Source organism: Nerophis lumbriciformis, linkage group LG18 (genome assembly GCF_033978685.3).
Source record: "Nerophis lumbriciformis linkage group LG18, RoL_Nlum_v2.1, whole genome shotgun sequence".
NCBI classification, from domain to species: domain Eukaryota; kingdom Metazoa; phylum Chordata; class Actinopteri; order Syngnathiformes; family Syngnathidae; genus Nerophis; species Nerophis lumbriciformis.
The window spans coordinates 9,393,172-9,417,862 of NC_084565.2; the positions used below are offsets into that span (position 1 = coordinate 9,393,172).

The following is a 24,691-nucleotide window of genomic DNA, read 5'->3' on the forward strand; positions in this document are numbered from 1 at the left end:
GGCTGCGCTAGCATCACAGCTAACGTTAGCCATGCCGCTACCTCGCTCTCTGCTGGGAGAGGACGTACACGTATGTGACGTATGACGTGACAGTATGTGACGTGTGTCGTGACGTGTGTAAGAAGGTGCGCTCGCTGTCTGTGAGAGGGAGACACAGGAAAGAGTGAGAAGAGCCTGTCGTATAATGCCAGCAGCTAAAAGCAACTGCGTGAGAATTGTGGATGTGTTGAAGGTGTGCTGGAAAATGCGGAACGGAAATTACGGCGCAGCAGAAAAGTGGAATGTATTATTTAAATAGGTGCGTTGGAAAACACGGACCGGAGTTTTTTTTTTTAACTGGATCTGGATCGGCATTTTCCCATGCCTTGAAGATACGCAATTTTTGGCAAATATCGGCAGCCGATCCGATCCAAATATCGGATCGGGACATCCCTAGTCCAATATGGCTCTTTCAACAGTTTGGCTTGCCGACCCCTGATCTAGGACAATTGTGCTTGTGTCACAATAATGGATAACGATCCGTTTTCCGTTTTTTTTATTATCAAACCAAAAAAACGGGGAAATTGATTTTTATGTAAAATGAGTTTTGTGTTCCAAACAAACATAGACGGACCGTGGACCAACCTTAGAACTGAACTGTGGTGTCCGGATGTGATCCAGGGCCGCCTTTTCCATAGCCCTGCTCCACAGTCTTGTGTTAAAATCAATACTTCTGACATGGAACTCAAACCCTGCGTACCTTTTCAAAATCAACAGGGTTCTGGCAGCAACAGTTTGAAGTCGCACACCTGTGGAGCGCTACCTGGTGTAGTTTGTGTGCGAGCGTTTGTTGTGGTCCGAGTACTACGACTACTCCCAGCCAGGACTCGCTCCCTTCCAGTCTCAGACCAAGGGGGGCAGTGTTGGACTGCAGGGGGGATTTTGGCAGCTTGACTCTGACCCACATGATGCTGCTGCATTCATGCATGGCGTCTGTCCAGCCAGCCAGCCAGTGTGTGTGTGTGTGTGTGTGTGTGTGTGTGTGTGTGTGTGTGTGTGTGTGTGTGTGTGTGTGTAGTCCTCGCGGTTCCTTCTTGCCATGATGTATTTCAACTGAGACTCTTGGGTCTCCCGCTTGTACAGCGAGAACTTGGCACTCTGCAGGTCTGGGAGTCCCCCGCTTAACGTTAAGTTCCATTTCTCCGAGCGCTCGTGTTTTTGTTGTTGTTGTTGTTTGGATGTTGTTGTTTAGGTGTTTTTTTCATGGGGCGAGTGACCGACTCTCCTTCCAGGCTCACACTTCTACACAGACCGCTAAGAGAAGTTAACCTGGGTCTGATAAAACTGAAGAAGTCCCACACACTTAAAGACACTATAATAGGGATGATGCTCGAAACCGGTTTTCCCGGTTGTTCGATAAGAAAAGAACCGAGTCCTGGGACTCAAATCCCTTTTTGAGAACCGGTACCCGTTATCGAGACCACTATAGTAAAGAAAAAGAGTTGGTTAGCAAGTAAAAAAAATAATTTTCTTCAATTAAAAAAGTTTTGCAAGTAAAAAACAGTCTTCTTCAATTAAAACAAATATTTGAAAGTAAAAAAAAACTATTGGCAAGTTCACAGCAGGTGACGCGGACACTGCTGTCAGTCCTTGGTCAGCACGGTCAGGCTCCGTGTCAGCAAGTTCTGCAGGTCCAGCTGAGTCCTGTTGAGCCTTTTCCTGAGTAATAGCTGTCGTTAGTATGTTCCAATAGCAGCAGAAGTGCACTTTTTGGAGAGCTGTATTATTTTCAGTTTTGTGCCCAAGGGACTGATTTTATTTAACACTATATTATTATTTATACACCTATAGTGATCACAGAGACAGGTTGTTTTTGTGTTACTGTATATATTTGTTTTTCTGAAAAATCCCACTTAATATACTTTGGGTAACAACAGTCAATATTTTTTTTTTTTTTTTTTTTAGGGGGGTGACAGTCAATATTTATTTATTTATTAGATTTTATTTTTTTCTTATATAAAAAAAGTGAGCTTTTGTTAAACCAAATATTGTGTTTTTTTCCATATACAACAACCTATCTGGACTCGATAAGAGAATCGATAAGGAATCGGTTCGATAAGAGGATTCGATATTGGGCTCGAACTCGATCATTTCTTATCAAACATCATCCCTACTCTGTAAATAAATTTTCATTCATTGACTTATCAGGATTTCAATACAATTCTACACCAAAAATCATCCATGCATCCATCTTTTTCCGCTTATCCGAGGTGGGGTCGCGGGGGCAGCAGCCTAAGCAGAGAAGCCCAGACTTCCCTCATTGATTTATTATTATCCCAGCCCACAGTCCCATCAGAACAGTTGGAGTATGAAAGCGTTGGACTTGACCAGGAATCATGAGCTCCCCGAAAATATAAAAAAAATATAAAAATCCAGATTACCCAGAATTCCAAGTTTTCCGGGACATTTTACCATTGAAAATGAATGGGCCAAGCGTAAGCACGCTAACTATTAGCATACTTGTGAAAACGTTAACAAGCTAACGTTTAATGCGTCTTTTGTTTTTGTTTTTTGTGAATTTTTGTATGTTTAAACCTGAAAATCTTGGTTTGTGATACTCGGTGCTGTCATGCAAGTATGGTAATAATGTTCGCACTCTTGTGAGAGCGCTAGCATGCTAACATTTTATGCTAGCTTTCTTTTGCAGACTTTGTATGATTAAACTGAAAATCTTGGTTTGTGATACTCAGTGCTGTCATGCAAGTATGGTAATCATTTTAGCACACTTGTGAGTACGCTAGCATGCTAACATTTTATGCTAGCTTTCTTTTGCAGACTTTGTATGATTAAACTGAAAAATCATGGTTTGTGATACTCTGTGCTTTGATGCAAGTATGGTAATCATTTTAGCACACTTGTGAGAACGCTAGCATGCTAACATTTTATGCTAGCTTTCTTTTGCAGATTTTGTATGATTAAACTGAAAAATCATGGTTTGTGATACTTGGTGCTTTCATGCAAGTATGGTAATAATTTTAGCATACTTGTGAGTACGCTAGCATGCTAACATTTTATGCTAGCTTTTTTTTGTGCTAATTTTCTTTCTTTAAACCTGAAAATCTTGGTTTGTGATACTCTGTGCTTTGATGCAAGTATGGTAATCATTTTAGCACACTTGTGAGAACGCTAGCATGCTAACATTTTATGCAAACTTCTTTTTTGGGGCAAATTTTATATGTTTAAATGTGAAAATCTTTGTTTGTGGTGCTCTGTGCTTTCATGCAAGTATGGTAATAATTTTAGCACACTTGTGAGAACGCTAGCATGCTAGCATTTTATGCTAGCTTTTTTTTGTGTGCCAATTTTGTATAATTCAACCGAAAAATGATGGTTTGTAAAACTCTGGATGTAAAATGTTCTAACTCATGCTCACGTCATCATCTTTTTCCTCTGCACTCTTATTTAGCAGCCGTGCACATGATTGTTTATATTCCCAGTCGATGGTCAATGTTGACATTGAACAAGTGACATTTCTTGTCTGTTGAATATACTCGGCCAATAAATGTGGTTCTGGTTCTGGTTGTGATGGGAACATCCTTCACCAGCAGTTTGACCTTGTGTGTGTTTGTGTGCACGCAGACGAGGAGGACGTGTGCGCCACGCTTCCTCTCGCCTCCATCGGCAGCTTCTTCTCGGACGACGACTCCCTCAAACAGCAGAAGAAGAAGAAGAGCAAAAAGATGAGAGAGGGAAAAGTGCCTAAAATGAAAAAGCGGAAAAAGGAGGTACGTTTTCAGAGGGGACGAATTGTCCTCTATTCGACAAAACGTCCTTCAATCGTGTGCTGATGCTAAATGTGAAAGCATTACATCATCCCAGAAAACATTCCTACATCCTTTCCTCGTTCCCTCAAGTCTCGCATGTAACCTCCCTTCCTTCCTTTCTTCCTTCTCTCCTTCATTTCCACACAGAAGCCTCACTTCTTCATCAAACAAAGAAGTAGATTATGGAGCAGGTCTCAGATCAGTTGTTTGGATGGAAGACAAGGAGTAGTCAAGCAGAATATTCTCTCATAGGTTCATCTGCAAGTAAAAAAACGATTTGCAAGTAAAAAAAACTAAAATTTCTGCCTGTAAGAAAAAAACAACTGGCAAGTATAAAAAAAAGTTTTTGCAATTAAACGATTCACAAATGAAGAACAATTTTCCTTAGTTAAAAAAACGATTTGCAAATAAAAAAAAAAAAAAAAAAAAAAAAAAAATCAAATCAAAAAAACGATTCGCAAGTTTGAAAAAGACATTTTGATCAGTTGAAAAAATTATTTGCAGGTAAAAAATATTTTCTGCAAGTAAAAAAATGATTCACAAGTAAAAAACTAAAATTTCTGCCAGTAAAAAAAACAACTCGCAAGTATAAAAATATGTTTTTGCAAGTAAAAAATGATTCACAAGTTAAGAACAATTTTCTTTAGTTAAAAAAAACAATTTGCAAGTTTAAAAACAATTTTCTTCAATTAAATAAAACAAAAACATTTTTCTTCCATTAAAAAACGATTTGCAAGTAAAAAAAACAACAACAATTTTCTTCAATTAAAAAACGATTTGCAAGTAAAAAAAACAAAACCATTTTCTTCAATTAAAAAACTGACTTGCAAGTTATTTTTTTCTGCAAAAGAAAGAACAATTCTCAAGTAAAAAAATTTTTTTCTGTCAGTAAAAAACGATTTTCTTCAATTAAAGAATGATTTTTAAGTAAAAATTACAATTTTCTTCAATTGAAAACCGATGTGCATGTAAAAAGAACAATTTTAATCAGTGAAAAAAATTATTTGCAATGTTGTTGTTTTTTCGCAAGTAAAAGAAACAATTTTCCTTAATTAAAAAAACGATTTGCAACTTAAAAAAAAAAAAAAAAAAACTTAAGTTAAAAAAAAAAACGATTCGCAAGTTTAAAAAAAACATTTTGATCAGTTGAAAAAATTATTTGCAGGTAAAAAAAATATTTTCTGCAAGTAAAAAAATGATTCACAAGTAAAAAACTAAAATTTCTGCCGGTAAAAAAACAACTCGCAAGTATAAAAATACATTTTTGCAAGTAAAAAACGTTTCGCAAGTGAAGAACGATTTTCTTTAGTTAAAAAAACGATTTGCAAGTTTAAAAACAATTTTCTTCAATTAAAAAAAAACGATTCGCAAGTACAAAAAAAACAACAATTTTCTTCAATTAAAAAACGATTTGCAAGTAAAAATAAACATTTTCTTCAATTAAAAAACTGACTTGCAAGTTATTTTTTTCTGCAAAAAAAAGTCACAATTACAATGTGAGTAAAAAACAATTTTCTTCAATTAAAGAATGATTTTTAAGTAAAAAATAACAATTTTATTCAGTTAAAAAACGATTTGCATGTAAAAATAACAATTTTAATCAGTGAAACAATATATTTGCAAGGTTTTTTTTTTGTAAGTAAAAGATAACATTTTCTGTGAGTAAAAACCGATTCGCCAGTAAAACTAAAAAAAATTTTTAGTTAAAAAAACTGATTTGCAAGGTTGTTTTTTCCACAAGGAAAAGAACAATTTGCAAGTATAAGAAACAATTTTCTGTGAGTAAAAAAAACAATTTGCAAGTATAACAAAAGCAATTTTCCTTAATTAAAAAACGATTTGCAAGTAAAAAACAAAAAAAAAAAAATGTTCAATAAAAAAACGATTTGCAAGTAAAAAAAAAACTATTATCTTAAATAAAAAACGATTTGCAACAAAAAATAACAATGTCCTTCAGCTAAAAAAATTATTTGCAAGGTATTTTTTCCCCCACAAGTAAAATAACTATTATTTCTGTAATTAAAAAACGATTTTCAAGTATAAAAAAACAATTTTCTTCAGTTAAAAAAATTATTTGCAAGTTGTTGGTTTTTTTTGCAAGTGAAAGAAAAATTTGCAAGTAAAAGAAACCAGTTTCTGTGAGTAAAGAAACAATTTGCAAGGATAAAAAAATAAAATAAATACATTTCAATTAAAAAGCTATTTGCAAGTAAAAATAACAATTTTCTTCAGATAATAAATTGATTTACAAGTAAAAAAAATTCTGCACGTAAAAGAACGATTTGCAAGTACAAACCCCAAAAGCAGTGAAGTTGTCACGTTGTGTAAACGGTAAATAAAAAGAGAATACAATGATTTGCAAATCCCTTTCAATTCCACTTCAAAAATGTGTCTCCTCAGTTCCCAAACCTTTACTGAGTGTTGTTAAAAGGAAAGGCCATGTAACACACTGGTAAAAATACCCCTGTGACAACTTTTTTGCAATGTGTTGCTGCCATTAAATTCTAAGTTCATGATTATTTGCAAAAAATAAAGTTTCTCAGTGTGAACATGAAATATCTTGTCTTTGCAGTCTATTCAATTGAATATAAGTTGGAAAGGATTTGCAAATCATTGTATTCTCTTTTTATTTACCATTTACACAACTTCACTGCTTTTGGGTTTTGTAAAATAAACAATTTTCTGTGAGTAAAAAAACACTTAGCAAGTATAAAAACAATACAATGACAATAAATCAATACACAAATAACGATTTGCAAGGTCTCATATCAGCATCTGCATAATGTTGTTTGGATGGAAAACAAGGAGTAGTCAAGCATTAGTTGCTCTGCAAGTAAAAAAATTATTCGCAAGTTTAAAAAACTAAACAATTTTCATCAGTTTAAATAATTATTTGCAAGTAAAAAAACATTTTCTGCAAGTAAAAAAATGATTCACAAGTTAAACAATAAAAATATGTTTCTGCCAGTAAAAAAACAACTTGCAATTATAAAAACACATTTTTGCAAGTAATAAACAATTCACAAGTCTAAAATCAATTTTCTTCAATAAAAAAAACGATTTGCAAGTAAAGAAACAAGTTTTATAATTTTCTTTGTTTAAAAAACGTTTAGCAAGTAAAAAAAAATAAAAAAAATTACTGCATCTAAGCAAACATTTATTTCGCTTTCTTCCTTCTCTCCTTCATTTCCACACAGCAGCCTCACTTCTTCATCAAACAAAGAAGTAGATTATGGAGCAGTTCTCAGATCAGTTGTTTGGATGGAAGACAAGGAGTAGTCAAGCAGAATATTCTCTCATACACTGATTGCTCTCCCTAAGGCAGAGCCATTATGCAGGAGCATCTCATCTGATGAGGTTATAAGCAGTTATCTGATTCTCCTCCCTCTGAGGGGCCGCCCGTCCTCTTTGTCCTCTTTGGCCCCAGCCATGTGTGGCTCTCCTCCATCTCTGGCTTCTTGCCTCGCCATTTATTTACGCTCCCCACCTTCTTCCTCCCTATGCATAAATGACATTTGTCTAGACGGCGGGTGCTGGGCCTCTGCATAACGAGCTCGTTATGCAGAGGTGTGTGATTGGATAACCCTGTGTGTGTGTGTGTGTGTGTGTGTGTGTGTGTGTGTGTGTGTGTGTGTGTGTGTGTGTGTGTGTGTGTGTGTGTAGGGGGGGAGGAGAAAATTAAATGTGTGTGTGTGTGTGTTATTTGAAGGAGGGGAAGTGAGCAAAAATGAAGAGTGGTGGTGTGCACTGAGAATGACAGCAAAAGTAGGAAGAGAGAGAGAGACTGCTCAAATGTGGTCGCCATGGCAACACTGCCAGGCTGCTGTATAGGGTTGGCGGGCGCTGCGGCAATGCAAGCCTTTCCACTGCGCCACAGAGTGAAAACACCCGTGTGTGTGTGTGTGTGTGTGTGTGTGTGTGTGTGTGTGTGTGTGTGTGTGTGTGTGTGTGTGTGTGTGTGTGTGTGTGTGTGTGTGTCTGTGTGTCTGTGTCTGGGGTTGGAAGCAACAGGCTACACACACACGCACACACATATGCTGCAAGATTTAAGATACACAAATTCACACACCCCAAAAAAACTTAATGAAGACACGTGTGTGCGTGCATAGAAATGTGTGCACGCAACACTAATACACAATAAGGTGTTGGCAGTGACACACACACACACACACACACACACACACACACACACACACACACACACACACACATGCAGGAAAACACCTCACCAGTGTTAAGAGAGATGTTCTCCGCCTTGGTTCTACGGTAGACCACCATTTATGGGGGGAAATGATCGCCAAAACGCCACAGACACACAAATGATCTTACTGACGCCCAACGATTCGCAAAAAAAAAATTTACTTGGAAAAAAAACAACAATACAAGTAAAAATATGATTATTAAGTATGAAAACATTTTTTTTTTGCAAAGTAAAACAACTATTTGCAAGTAAAATGAAAACAATTTGCCCCAGTTAAAAAAACGATTCACTAGTAAAAAAAAACAACCAATATATTTTTTTACTTGCAATATTTGTTTTTTGTTTTTAAGAAAAACATTTTTTGTTTTGAAATAGATTTCTAATTGAAGAAAAAAAAAATGTTTGTACTTGCAAATTGTTTTTTAATTGAAGAACATTTTTTATTTTACTTGCCAAGTATTTTTTAATTGAAGAACTTTTTTTTTTTACTTTCAGATATTTTTTTTAATTGAAGAAGACTGTTTTTTACTTGCGAAATGTTTTTAATTGAAAGAAAATATTTTTTGTTACTTGTGAATCGTTTTAATTGAAGAAAATAGTTTTATTTTAAACGTTTTTAATTGAAGAAAATTCTTTTTTTTACTTGCAAATTGTTTTTTATTTGAAGAAAAACATTTTTTAAATTTTGAAATAGTTTTCTAATTGAAGAAAATCTTTTTTTTTTACTTGCGAATCGTTTTTTCAATTGAACATTTTTTATTTTACTTGCCAATTGTTTTTTAACTGAAAAAAATAGTTTTTTTTACTTTCAAATATTTATTTTAAGTGAAGAAGACTGTTTTTTACTTGCGAAAATTTTTAAATTGAAGAAAAATATTTTTTTACTTGCAAATTGGTTTTTATTTGAAGAAAAAAATGTTTTGTTTTGAAATAGTTTTCTAATTGAAGAAAATCTTTTTGTTTACTTGCAAATCGTTTTTTTTAATTGAACAAAATTATTTATTTTGCTTGCCAATTGTTTTTTTAACTGAAGAAAATATTTTTTTTTATTTTCAAATATGTTTTTAATTGAAGGAATTTTTTTTTTTTACTTTCAATTTTTTTTTTAATTGAAGAATTTTTTTTAATTTTACTTGCAAATTGTTTTTTATTTGAAGAAAAACATTTTTTTATTTTGAAATAGTTTTCTAATTGAAGAAAATATATTTTTCTTACTTGCAAATAATTTTTATAATTGAACAAAATTATTTATTATACTTGCCAATTGTTTTTTTAACTGATGAAAATAGTTTTTTTTTACTTTCATATATGTTTTTAATTGAAGAAAATATTTTTTGTTACTTGTGAATAGTTTTTTAATTGAAGAAAAATATTTTTTTACTTGCAAATTGTTTTTTATTTGAAGAAAAACTTTTTTTAAATTTTGAAATATTTTTCTAACTGAAGGAAATCCTTTTTTTTTTTACTTGCGAATAATTTTTTTAATTGAACAACATTTTTAACTGAAGAAAATGTTTTTTTTACTTTCAAATATTTTGTTTTTAATTGAAGAATTTTTACTCTCGAATTGATTTTCTAATTGAATTTTTGTATTTTTTTTTACTTGCTAACCGTTTTTTAAAATTATTATTATTTTTTTTTAATTGAAATAAATTAAAACATTTTATAGATAAATTATGAACAAATACAAACATTTGTGTGTTTGTGGAGTTTTAGCAGTAATTTAATTCCATAACCACTAGCTTTGTCAGCATTGTGTTGAATCTGCATTTGTCCTGTGCTGCAGCGACTCATTTGAAGCTGTTTAGAAAGGAAAGAAGAATTAAAGAAAACCACAACCCTTGTGGTGTCTTCAGGCGTTTGAGGAGCCTTCAAGTGCAACACAATACATAGTGTAGACCATCACATGTCTCGTGTCCTCACCTGTCCCTCTGCCTCAGGGCGCCATCCCAGCCAGCGTGGACAGCGAGCAAGACCGGACGTCGGAGGTGGAGGAGGAGCGTGTCGCCGACAGAGGCTCCGAGAGCGATAGCAGCATGTTCAGCCCCACCAAGAAGAAGAAGAAGAAACCCAAGGAGAAGAAGGAGAGGAAGCCCAGGAAGAAGAAAAGAGACGAGGAAGACGAAGAAGAGGACGACGGGAGCATGAAAGTGAGCATCGCACCTTGCAGGTTGAGTGGAAACTGAAAGTTGTGTTTGGTTACACAGCAGCACGGAGCTCTTAACTCTAAACACTTGTATCGCCAGTTTGAAATCCATTTCATTGGCGCCATTTGAACAAGTCATGTGCCTTTTAAGAAGCAAAACAAATGTTTCAATCAGACATATCGGATGAAAACAACACAATGCAGGAGTTTAATGAAGTAATAATAGAATAGAATAGAAAGTACTTTATTGATCACTGGGGGAAATTCAGCACCACAGTTCGCTCACAATAGACAATAAATACTATACAGCATTATTCACATGTGAATAATATAAATACAGTCTATTATACAGCATTATTCACATGTGAATAATATAAATACAGTCTATTATACAGCATTATTTACATGTGAATAATATAAATACAGTCTATTATACAGCATTATTCACATGTGAATAATATAAATACAGTCTATTACACAGCATTATTCACATGTGAATAATATAAATACAGTCTATTATACAGCATTATTCACATGTGAATAATATATATACAGTCTATTATACAGCATTATTCACATGTGAATAACATAAATACAGTCTATTATACAGCATTATTCACATGTGAATAACATAAATACAGTCTATTATACAGCATTATTCACATGTGAATAACATAAATACAGTCTATTATACAGCATTATTCACATGTGAATAACAACATAAATAACATAAATACAGTCTATTATACAGCATTATTTACATGTGAATAATATAAATACAGTCTATTATACAGCATTATTCACATGTGAATAACATAGTCTATTATACAGCATTATTCACATGTGAATAATATACATACAGTCTATTATACAGCATTATTCACATGTGAATAACATAAATACAGTCTATTATACAGCATTATTCACATGTGAATAATATAAATAGTCTATTATACAGCATTATTCACATGTGAATAATATAAATAGTCTATTATTCATTATTATTCACTTGTGAATAACATAACTATACATATATTCTACATTTAACTTATGCATTATACGGTCTGATGGCTGTCGGTATGAAGGAATAATAATGTACAACATCTACCTTGGAGAGTAGACAGTATCTTCTCCGTCAAACACACCATCAGCAGCTCCCCCATATTTTCATGGATAAATGTCCGCAGTTGAAATATTTAACGTCCTCATTCTGTTTCAGTGAAACGCAGCGATGCGCTCCAACTGCTTCGCCAAGTTTGCGACAAACTCGCTCATCTTGTTGATGATTTCTTTCTTGAATTCAGTGACTATCATCCGCTTCTTCCTCACGTCGTCTTTCCCATGGTTGGAAAACCAAATATGTTGACCCGTAGCTACAAGCTAATGCTCGCGAGTAAGACGGGATGTTGTGGGGTCCGATCTTGCCAACTCACGTTTGTGCCTCAAATGTTGGTTTGCAGCCTAAAGAACAAGAATTAGCCCAGAGACCGCTCTTATCTTATCTACCCCCCAGGAGCCCAAATCCTCCAGCCAGCTGATGCAGGAGTGGGGCCTGGAGGACGTCCAGTACGGCTTCACTGAGGACGACTACAAGACCATCACCAACTACAAGGCTTTCAGCCAGTTCCTCAGGCAAGTCATCAACATGTGCTAAACTATCCCAACAAAACGCAACATTTTAGCATTTTTGTGCTATAGGTACAAACCAAATTAGCATACCGTATTTTTCAGATTTTAACCTCTTAAGGCCCAAGCTGTTTGTTTACATGCTTTTTTATTTCTTTTTGCTATTTGGGCTTATTGGACCCTAATTAGAATAAAAACTAAGAATCATCTTTTAATATGATGTACTTAGTCCATAAGTACACAAACGTGTACTTCATGTTTAGTGACATGCTAATTTTTATTTTTACTTTTTTTTCCAAATTCCCTTATATGTTATACTCTTCTGACACCACCAGATGCCAGTATAAGTGTCCACATAAGCGGCCGTAAGACCCCAATTCAGTAGTGTGCACAATTTTGGAAATAAGAGCTAAAAGGTGCTGTCCACACATGTGGCCACTAAGCCTTTAGAGGTGTTAAGGCACACTTAAAATCCTTTTATGTTCTCAAAAAGTGCTTCTGGTTGTGCTTATTCTGGTTTTGGTACATAGTGTAATGACAAGTGTGACCAGTAGATGGCAGTCACACATAAGAGATACGTGTGGACTGCAGGTAGACGCCCCCTGTTCAATGAATGACGCTAGCAACTTAGTACAAGTTAGCAAGCAAGAGCAAAACTTTGATGTTTCGTTGAGAATATATGTTCTAGTTCGACTTTGGTAAGCTACGAAGACGCACCGCTTGATGGATTGTCGGAGTATTGCGACTACCATAGTCAGACGTACTGTGCTTCAACATACAGGTATTATTATGGTGTGTGTGTTTGTTTAAGGACCCCAAAATGGCACCTATTAGGAGACATTATCTGGCGTTTTGTTTCGCAATATTATGCAAAACCTGCTAATGTGGATTTAGGATCTGTATAAGTCTCGGAAATTTTTCGTGGCCGCCATTTTAGTCAATAAGCGCCTTCTTTTTCCTCTATCCTCTTGCTGTGGGGGCATTCATCCTCCGCTGTTGCCATTTCTAATACAAAGTAGCGTACAGTTCTAACTTATATCTGACAGTAGATTCGCTATGGAAACGCTAAAAGCAACCGGTGCCATAAATAAGACCACCTACAAAAACGGCGCATCCAAAAGCGGTCTGTAAAACATCATCTATGCGACATTTTGACCAAAGAACCACCATGACATGTTATGTAGACCACTAGAAGTGTTTTAAATGTAGAAAATAATTCATAATGTGACCTTTTTAATGCGCCTTATAATCCGTTGCGCCTTTTGTATGAAAAATACGGTAATATATAATCAAACCCCTTCGAGATATTTCATTTCTTCCTGTTACTATTTACTAATGTTAATGTTCCCCAACTGAAACCTTTTTAAGGGCTTCAGCACACTGGAAAATTCACCATATCTTGCAAGAAATGTGTACACATGTTGATTGATTGATTGATTGATTGATTGAGACTTTTTTTAGTAGATTACACAGTACAGTACATATTCCATACAATTGACCACTAAATGGTAACACCTGAATAAGTTTTTTAACTTGTTTAAGTCGGGGTCCACGTCAATCAATTCATGGTAAATTCATGTTCATTATGACCAATTCATCAAAGACCACACCGTAAAAAAAAAAAAGGCAGATTTTATTTTGCAGCTCTGTCGCCAGAATTTTACTGTAAAAATAAAAAAAAAGGGACCTTTTATTGTCTTTATAGTAATGCACTGTAAAGACAAAGACCAGAGATTGTATGTGAAATTTTTATTTATGTATTATTATTATTATTATTATTATTATTATTAATTAATGTATTGTTTTATTTTATAATTATTGTTTTTTAATTCAATTAATTAATTATTTTTAATTGTTTTTATTTTGTAGTTATTTTTGGGCATCATTTGGATATAAAACAAAACAAATATTATTTTGAAAGACCAGAGAGTTTATGTGAAGTGTTTATTTATGTATTATTATTATTATTATTATTATTATTATTAATTAATGTATTGTTTTATTTTGTAATTTGTTTTGTTTTTTAATTGTATTTATTAATTATTATTTTTATTTTTTATTTTTTTGGTAGTTATTTTTGGGCATCATTTGGATATAAAACAAAACAAATATTATTTTGACATTCATGGCAGACAATAGATGTATGCAAATATGATGTAATGGATGAAATTGTCTGATACTGGACGTCAATAAGAACAAAATTTCCAAAACAGGAAAGATTAGTCGCCATAATTTTACAGTAAAAAATCAACAGTAAAAACTTTATATCCACAGTAAGACGCACAAGTCGTCGGCCATTTTGGTCTGGGTGTTTATTTTGCCTGTAGAATGCGTCGCAGGCCAATAAAAAAACAAGTTGTAGGCTGCAAATGGCCCCTGGCTCGCAGTTTGAACATTTAATAAAAAAAAACGTTATTATGGTCTTACCTTTACTTATAAATTAAGTCCATGCGCCGCAACTAAAGCCCTCACTTCAACTTTCCACGTGCAAGATTGAATCTATTTAAAAAAGTGTAACCGAGGGTTTATAAATGTCGCCTATACTGTATGAAACTACAATATAACAAACACGGAGGCTCCAGTTTACACGAGGACCACTTTATTTAGCTTCTTTCAAAAACCTCCGCAACGTGACATCACTTCCGCTCTTAGCGCCTTCAAAATAAGAGCTCAAGGCATATACTGTATAACAGCGCATAACAGGAACTTAACATCACAAAGAGGAAAGCCCATGAAAATAGGTTACAAAAGTTATTTAATAAGAAGCCAAAAAGTGCAAAAACAATAATGTTCGTGTTGGAGGAGTTGTGAATTAGGTACACCTGCAGTCTGCAGGTGTAGCTAATGTTGTGTCCCTGCAGTCATTCACAACTCCTCCAACACCAACATTATTGTTTTTGCACTTTTTGGCTTCTTATGAAATAATTTTTTTAAATAGATTCAATCTTGCACGTGGAAAGTTTAAGTGTGGGCTTTAGTTGATATAACAATTCTACGGCGGAGGTGCAGGAGGCGAGCCTCAGCCAGTGCGTCTTTTGCAGCCGTTTTGTGATCGCTCAGCACAAGAAATACGTTACACACATACAGTTGTTGACAAAATACACTGTACATTATATACCTCAGCTAACTAAACTATGGAAATGTATAATATAGTTCATATAGCAATACAGTCTCACTGCACAGCAGTTAGCTTATGGAAGAAAGATAATCAAAGTTATTTGTCATATCCACACCCAGCAGGCACAAGACATTGAAACAACGTTGACAACTTGTTGAATTATGTCCTGACGTTGAGCAACTCAAACATGACGTTGAAACAACATGCTTTTTGACAACGCTTAATCAATGTTGGGTTCTGACGTTGATTTGACCATTGAAATTTGGTCATTTCCCAACCAATATTCTACAACACAAATACAACATTGAAACAACATGCTTTCCGACAACGTTTATTCAATGTTGGGTTCTGACAAATTAATTGATCATTGAAATTTGGTCATTTCCCAACCAATATTCTACAACACAAATACAACGTTGAAACAACATGCTTTCCGACAACGTTTAATCAATGTTGGGTTCTGACGTTGATTTGACCATTGAAATTTGGTCATTTCCCAACCAATATTCTACAACACAAATACAACATTGAAACAACATGCTTTCTGACAACATTTATTCAATGTTGGGTTCTGACAAATTAATTGATCATTGAAATTTGGTCATTTCCCAACCAATATTCTACAACACAAATACAACATTGAAACAACATGCTTTCCGACAACGTTTATTCAATGTTGGGTTCTGACAAATTAATTGATCATTGAAATTTGGTCATTTCCCAACCAATATTCTACAACACAAATACAACATTGAAACAACATGCTTTTTGGCAACGTTTATTCAATGTTGGGTTCTGACGTTAATTTGACCATTGAAATTTGGTCATTTCCCAACCAATATTCTACAACACAAATACAACGTTGAAACAACATGCTTTTTGACAACGTTTATTCAATGTTGGGTTCTGACGTTGATTTGACCATTGAAATTTGGTCCTTTCCCAACCAATATTCTACAACACAAATACAACGTTGAAACAACATGCTTTTTGACAACGTTTATTCAATGTTGGGTTCTGACGTTGATTTGACCATTGAAATTTGGTCATTTCCCAACCAATATTCTACATCACAAATACAACGTTGAAACAACATGCTTTTTGACAACGTTTATTCAATGTTGGGTTCTGACGTTGATTTGACCATAGAAATTTGGTCATTTCCCAACCAATATTCTACATCACAAATACAACGTTGAAACAACATGCTTTTTGACAACGTTTAATCAATGTTGGGTTGTGACGTTGATTTGACCATTGAATTTTGGTCCTTTCCCAACCAATATTCTACAACACAAATACAACGTTGAAACAACATGCTTTTTGACAATGTTTGATCAATGTTGGGTTGTGACGTTGATTTGACCATTGAAATTTGGTCATTTCCCAACCAACAACGTGGATCCAACGTTATACACCAACGTTGTCTCCATTTACAAATACAACTATTTTCCAACGTTGTTTCAATGTCAGTTTCAAAGGACATGTACGTTGTATCAATGTCTTGTGCCTGCTGGGTATGCTGACCTCTCCTCTCCCCTTGCCTGTGCTCAGGCCTCTCATAGCCAAGAAGAACCCCAAGATCCCTATGTCCAAGATGATGACAGTGCTGGGGGCCAAGTGGCGGGAGTTCAGCGCCAACAACCCTTTCAAGGGCGCCTCCGCAACCGCCGTGGCTGCCGCCGTGGCCGCCGCCGTGGAAACTGTTACTGTGGCTCCGCCGAACTCTGTCGGCCAGCTCGGCGCTCAGCCGGGGCCCGTCAAAAAAGCCAAAACCAAAGAGGGTAAAGGTGAGGTCCCTTGCAGTCACAACAGTATCAGAAACAGATCTCAGTGTGACGCGGTGCACTTTTGCAGCCCTGCAATCTGCCTGCGTAATAATAAACACATTGTTGTGTGAATGACTACGCATATCCCATTACCCAGAATTCCCAGTTTCACCATTGAAAATGAATGGGCCATATTTCAAAGGTGCACAGTTCTCAAATTTCTCTACCAATTTGAACCGTTCCACATTTAACATCTTCCACTCACCTTGGACAAAACAATCCAAATAATTCCAGGAATTCCCATAGATCCTGGTTTTCCAAAGCTCTATTTTCACTTCTTTTCCCAACCCATCAGGCACAAGACATTGATACAACGTTGATTATACGTACATGTCCTTTAAAACTGACTTTGAAACAATGTTGCAAAATAGTTGTATTGGTAAATTGAAACAATGTTGGTGATCAACGTTGGAGCTACGTGACGTGACCAAAATTCAATGGTCGAATCAACGTCAGAACCCGACATTGATTAAACGTCGTCAAAAAGCATGTTGTTTCAACCTTGTATTTGTGTTGTAGAATATTGGTTGGGAAATGACCAAATTTCAATGGTCAAATCAACGTCACAACCCAACATTGAATAAACGTCGTCAAAAAGCATGTTGTTTCAATGTTAGGTTTGAGTTGCTCAACGTCACGACCTAATTCAACAAGTTCTCAATGTTGTTTTCAAAGTCTTGTGCCTGCTGGGAAAGTTTTCACAGTCCACATTTTTCAGCCAAATTGAGCCGGAAGGCAAAGCTCTCAATTTACCGGTCGATCTACGTTCCCATCCTCACCTATGGTCATGAGCTTTGGGTTATGAGGACAAGCTCACGGGTAGCAGCGTCTGAAATCAGTTTCCTCCGCCGGGTGGCGGGTTTCTTCCTTAGAGATTGGGTGAGAAGCTCTGTCATTCGGGAGGAACTCCGTGTAAGCTCCAGATGAGGTGGTACGGGCATCTGGCCAGGATGCCCCCCGAATGCCTCCCTAGGGAGGTGTTTAGGGTACGTCCGACCGGTAGGAGGCCACGGGGAAGACCCGGGACACGTTAGGAAGACTATGTCTCCCGGCTGGCCTGGGAACGCCTCAGGATCCCCCAGGAGGAGCTGGACCAAGTGGCTGGGGAGAGGGAAGTCTGGGCTTCTCTGCTTAGGCTGCTGCCCCCGCCTAATGTGGTGTCCGCAAGGTATAAATTGACGCTCATTGAAGCCATCTGTGTGTCTCAAGGTCCTGGAGTTCGAAAGAGAAGCAAGACTGTGAAAGACGTGAAGAAGAAAGTGAAGCCCAAGAAGACCAAATCCAAGTCGGGACAAAGTGGGAAGAAGAAGAAGGCGTCCTCGGTGAGCCTGGCTTGCGTCGGTGCTCTGTACCGTACCGTACCATACCCTGTCTTTAAACCAGTGCTGTTTCAGAGCGAGGAGGACTTCCTGGAGGAGTCCGACTTTGACGACATCAGCATCCTCAGTGCCTCCGTGCTTTGTGACACCTTGGGGGCCGCCGCTAAGAAAAAGGCCCGACGCGGGCGCAAAAAAAGAAAAAGTAGGTGCACCCAGGACCAGACCCTGCCATGCATCATATAACATTATATTACATAAGGCTAATTGTTAGCATCCAAGCTAACCCTTTTTTTCAGGAATTGATTCCCTTTTTTAAATCTTTATCGCATTGTTGGCTAATTATCCCCACTGTGGCTGTTGAACAGGGGAGGACGGTGACGGCTACGAGACAGACCACCAGGACTACTGTGAGGTGTGTCAGCAGGGCGGCGAGATCATCCTGTGCGACACCTGTCCCCGAGCGTACCACCTGGTGTGCCTGGAGCCCGAGTTGGAGAAGGCCCCCGAGGGCAAATGGAGCTGCCCACACTGTGTGAGTACACAGAAAGGCCATGTGTCAAATTGATTGGAAATATGCCTGATGCTTTTAGTTTGAAAAACTGCACAGCCTCTCATGTTGGACGCAATCAGCAGATAAAGATAACTGGGTTTTTAGGACAAGTTTTATCCTGTTTATCATTATGTTGGATCCACTATGGACTGGACTCTCACACTATTATGTTAGATCCACTATGGACTGGACTCTCACTATTATGTTAGATCCACTATGGACTGGACTCTCACACTATTATGTTAAATCCACTATGGACTGGACTCTCACTATTATGTTAGATCCACTATGGACTGGACTCTCACTATTATGTTAGATCCACTATGGACTGGACTCTCACACTATTATGTTAGATCCACTATGGACTGGACTCTCACTATTATGTTAGATCCACTATGGACTGGACTCTCACTATTATGTTAGATCCACTATGGACTGGACTCTCACACTATTATGTTGGATCCACTACGGACTGGACTCTCACACTATTATGTTGGATCCACTATGGACTGGACTCTCTCACTATTATGTTAGATCCACTATGGACTGGACTCTCTCACTATTATGTTGGATCCACTATGGACTGGACTCTCTCACTATTATGTTAGATCCACTATGGACTGGACTCTCACACTATTATGTTAGATCCACTATGGACTGGACTCTTACTATTATGTTAGATCCACTATGGACTGGACTCTCACTATTATGTTAGATCCACTATGGACTGGACTCTCACTATTATGTTAGATCCACTATGGACTGGACTCTCACACTATTATGTTAGATCCACTATGGACTGGACTCTCACACTATTATGTTAGATCCACTATGGACTGGACTCTCACACTATTATGTTAGATCCACTATGGACTGGACTCTCACACTATTATGTTAGATCCACTATGGACTGGACTCTCACTATTATGTTAGATCCACTATGGACTGGACTCTCACACTATTATGTTAGATCTACTATGGACTGGACTCTCACTATTATGTTAGATCTACTATGGACTGGACTCTCACACTATTATGTTAGATCCACTATGGACTGGACTCTCACTATTATGTTAGATCCACTATGGACTGGACTCTCACTATTATGTTAGATCCACTATGGACTGGACTCTCACACTATTATGTTAGATCCACTATGGACTGGACTCTCACTATTATGTTGGATCCACTATGGACTGGACTCTCACTATTATGTTAGATCCACTATGGACTGGACTCTCACACTATTATGTTAGATCCACTATGGACTGGACTCTCACACTATTATGTTAGATCCACTACGGACTGGACTCTCACACTATTATGTTGGATCCACTATGGACTGGACTCTCTCACTATTATGTTAGATCCACTATGGACTGGACTCTCATACTATTATGTTAGATCCACTATGGACTGGACTCTCACTATTATGTTAGATCCACTATGGACTGGACTCTCACACTATTATGTTAAATCCACTATGGACTGGACTCTCACTATTATGTTAGATCTACTATGGACTGGACTCTCACTATTATGTTAGATCCACTATGGACTGGACTCTCACACTATTTTGTTAGATCCACTATGGACTGGACTCTCACACTACTCCCACTATTATGTTAGATCCACTATGGACTGGACTCTCACACTATTATGTTAGATCCACTATGGACTGGACTCTCACTATTATGTTAGATCCACTATGGACTGGACTCTCACACTATTATGTTAGATCCACTATGGACTGGACTCTCACACTATTATGTTAGATCCACTATGGACTGGACTCTCACACTATTATGTTAGATCCACTATGGACTGGACTCTCACACTATTATGTTAGATCCACTATGGACTGGACTCTCACACTATTATGTTAGATCCACTATGGACTGGACTCTCACACTTTTATGTTAGATCCACTATGGACTGGACTCTCACTATTATGTTAGATCCACTATGGACTGGACTCTCACTATTATGTTAGATCTACTATGGACTGGACTCTCACACTATTATGTTAGATCCACTATGGACTGGACTCTCACTATTATGTTAGATCCACTATGGACTGGACTCTCACACTATTATGTTAGATCCACTATGGACTGGACTCTCACACTATTATGTTAGATCCACTATGGACTGGACTCTCACACTATTATGTTAGATCCACTATGGACTGGACTCTCACACTATTATGTTAGATCCACTATGGACTGGACTCTCACACTATTATGTTAGATCCACTATGGACTGGACTCTCACACTTTTATGTTAGATCCACTATGGACTGGACTCTCACTATTATGTTAGATCCAGTATGGACTGGACTCTCACTATTATGTTAGATCCGCTATGGACTGGACTCTCACTATTATGTTAGATCCACTATGGACTGGACTCTCTCACTATTATGTTAGGTCCACTGTGGACCGGACTCTCACACTATTATGTTAGATCCACTATGGACTGGACTCTCACACTATTATGTTAGATCCACTATGGACTGGACTCTCACACTATTATGCTAGATCCACTATGGACTGGACTCTCACTATTATGTTAGATCCACTATGGACTGGACTCTCACTATTATGTTAGATCCGCTATGGACTGGACTCTCACTATTATGTTAGATCCACTATGGACTGGACTCTCTCGCTATTATGTTAGATCCACTATGGACTGGACTCTCACTATTATGTTAGATCCACTATGGACTGGACTCTCACACTATTATGTTAGATCCACTATGGACTGGACTCTCTCACTATTATGTTAGATCCACTATGGACTGGACTCTCACTATTATGTTAGATCCACTATGGACTGGACTCTCACACTATTATGTTAGATCCACTATGGACTGGACTCTCACTATTATGTTAGATCCGCTATGGACTGGACTCTCACTATTATGTTAGATCCACTATGGACTGGACTCTCACTATTATGTTAGATCCACTATGGACTGGACTCTCACACTATTATGTTAAATCCACTATGGACTGGACTCTCACTATTATGTTAGATCCACTATGGACTGGACTCTCACTATTATGTTAGATCCACTATGGACTGGACTCTCACACTATTATGTTAGATCCACTATGGACTGGACTCTCACTATTATGTTAGATCCACTATGACTTGGACTCTCACTATTATGTTAGATCCACTATGGACTGGACTCTCACACTATTATGTTGGATCCACTACGGACTGGACTCTCACACTATTATGTTGGATCCACTATGGACTGGACTCTCTCACTATTATGTTAGATCCACTATGGACTGGACTCTCTCACTATTATGTTGGATCCACTATGGACTGGACTCTCTCACTATTATGTTAGATCCACTATGGACTGGACTCTCACACTATTATGTTAGATCCACTATGGACTGGACTCTTACTATTATGTTAGATCCACTATGGACTGGACTCTCACTATTATGTTAGATCCACTATGGACTGGACTCTCACTATTATGTTAGATCCACTATGGACTGGACTCTCACACTATTATGTTAGATCCACTATGGACTGGACTCTCACACTATTATGTTAGATCCACTATGGACTGGACTCTCACACTATTATGTTAGATCCACTATGGACTGGACTCTCACACTATTATGTTAGATCCACTATGGACTGGACTCTCACTATTATGTTAGATCCACTATGGACTGGACTCTCACACTATTATGTTAGATCTACTATGGACTGGACTCTCACTATTATGTTAGATCTACTATGGACTGGACTCTCACACTATTATGTTAGATCCACTATGGACTGGACTCTCACTATTATGTTAGATCCACTATGGACTGGACTCTCACTATTATGTTAGATCCACTATGGACTGGACTCTCACACTATTATGTTAGATCCACTATGGACTGGACTCTCACTATTATGTTGGATCCACTATGGACTGGACTCTCACTATTATGTTAGATCCACTATGGACTGGACTCTCACACTATTATGTTAGATCCACTATGGACTGGACTCTCACACTATTATGTTAGATTCACTACGGACTGGACTCTCACACTATTATGTTGGATCCACTATGGACTGGACTCTCTCACTATTATGTTAGATCCACTATGGACTGGACTCTCATACTATTATGTTAGATCCACTATGGACTGGACTCTCACTATTATGTTAGATCCACTATGGACTGGACTCTCACACTATTATGTTAAATCCACTATGGACTGGACTCTCACTATTATGTTAGATCTACTATGGACTGGACTCTCACTATTATGTTAGATCCACTATGGACTGGACTCTCACACTATTTTGTTAGATCCACTATGGACTGGACTCTCACACTACTCTCACTATTATGTTAGATCCACTATGGACTGGACTCTCACACTATTATGTTAGATCCACTATGGACTGGACTCTCACTATTATGTTAGATCCACTATGGACTGGACTCTCACACTATTATGTTAGATCCACTATGGACTGGATTCTCACACTATTATGTTAGATCCACTATGGACTGGACTCTCACACTATTATGTTAGATCCACTATGGACTGGACTCTCACACTATTATGTTAGATCCACTATGGACTGGACTCTCACACTATTATGTTAGATCCACTATGGACTGGACTCTCACACTTTTATGTTAGATCCACTATGGACTGGACTCTCACTATTATGTTAGATCCACTATGGACTGGACTCTCACTATTATGTTAGATCTACTATGGACTGGACTCTCTCACTATTTTGTTAGATCCACTATGGACTGGACTCTCACTATTATGTTAGATCCAGTATGGACTGGACTCTCACTGTTATGTTAGATCCGCTATGGACTGGACTCTCACTATTATGTTAGATCCACTATGGACTGGACTCTCTCACTATTATGTTAGGTCCACTATGGACTGGACTCTCACACTATTATGTTAGATCCACTATGGACTGGACTCTCACACTATTATGTTATATCCACTATGGACTGGACTCTCACACTATTATGCTAGATCCACTATGGACTGGACTCTCACTATTATGTTAGATCCACTATGGACTGGACTCTCACTATTATGTTAGATCCGCTATGGACTGGACTCTCACTATTATGTTAGATCCACTATGGACTGGACTCTCTCACTATTATGTTAGATCCACTATGGACTGGACTCTCACTATTATGTTAGATCCACTATGGACTGGACTCTCACACTATTATGTTAGATCCACTATGGACTGGACTCTCTCACTATTATGTTAGATCCACTATGGACTGGACTCTCACTATTATGTTAGATCCACTATGGACTGGACTCTCACACTATTATGTTAGATCCACTATGGACTGGACTCTCACTATTATGTTAGATCCGCTATGGACCGGACTCTCACTATTATGTTAGATCCACTATGGACTGGACTCTCTAACTATTATGTTAGGTCCACTATGGACAGGACTCTCACACTATTATGTTAGATCCACTATGGACTGGACTCTCACACTATTATGTTAGATCCACTATGGACTGGACTCTCACACTATTATGCTAGATCCACTATGGACTGGACTTTCACTATTATGTTAGATCCACTATGGACTGGACTCTCACTATTATGTTAGATCCGCTATGGACTGGACTCTCACTATTATGTTAGATCCGCTATGGACTGGACTCTCTCACTATTATGTTAGATCCACTATGGACTGGACTCTCACTATTATGTTAGATCCACTATGGACTGGACTCTGACACTATTATGTTAGATCCACTATGGACTGGACTCTCACACTATTATGTTAGATCCACTATGGACTGGACTCTCACACTATTATGTTAGATCCACTATGGACTGGACTCTCACACTTTTATGTTAGATCCACTATGGACTGGACTCTCACTATTATGTTAGATCCACTATGGACTGGACTCTCACTATTATGTTAGATCTACTATGGACTGGACTCTCTCACTATTTTGTTAGATCCACTATGGACTGGACTCTCACTATTATGTTAGATCCACTATGGACTGGACTCTCACACTATTATGTTAGATCCACTATGGA

The 24,691-nt window shown here is 37.2% G+C and overlaps 1 protein-coding gene across 3 annotated transcripts in view; it reads left to right on the top strand.

The window, feature by feature from the left end:
* chd5 (chromodomain helicase DNA binding protein 5) overlaps positions 1-24,691 on the top strand; it is a 132,994-nt gene that overhangs the window by 26,765 nt on the left and 81,538 nt on the right. For all 3 annotated transcript variants that reach the window (XM_061977626.1, XM_061977627.1, XM_061977628.1), the window contains exons 2-8: positions 3,619-3,764; positions 9,945-10,154; positions 11,664-11,782; positions 16,449-16,684; positions 17,933-18,045; positions 18,118-18,244; positions 18,408-18,574. In XM_061977626.1, the coding sequence (XP_061833610.1) occupies positions 3,619-3,764; positions 9,945-10,154; positions 11,664-11,782; positions 16,449-16,684; positions 17,933-18,045; positions 18,118-18,244; positions 18,408-18,574 (1,118 nt within the window). The remainder of the gene's footprint in view (positions 1-3,618; positions 3,765-9,944; positions 10,155-11,663; positions 11,783-16,448; positions 16,685-17,932; positions 18,046-18,117; positions 18,245-18,407; positions 18,575-24,691) is intronic.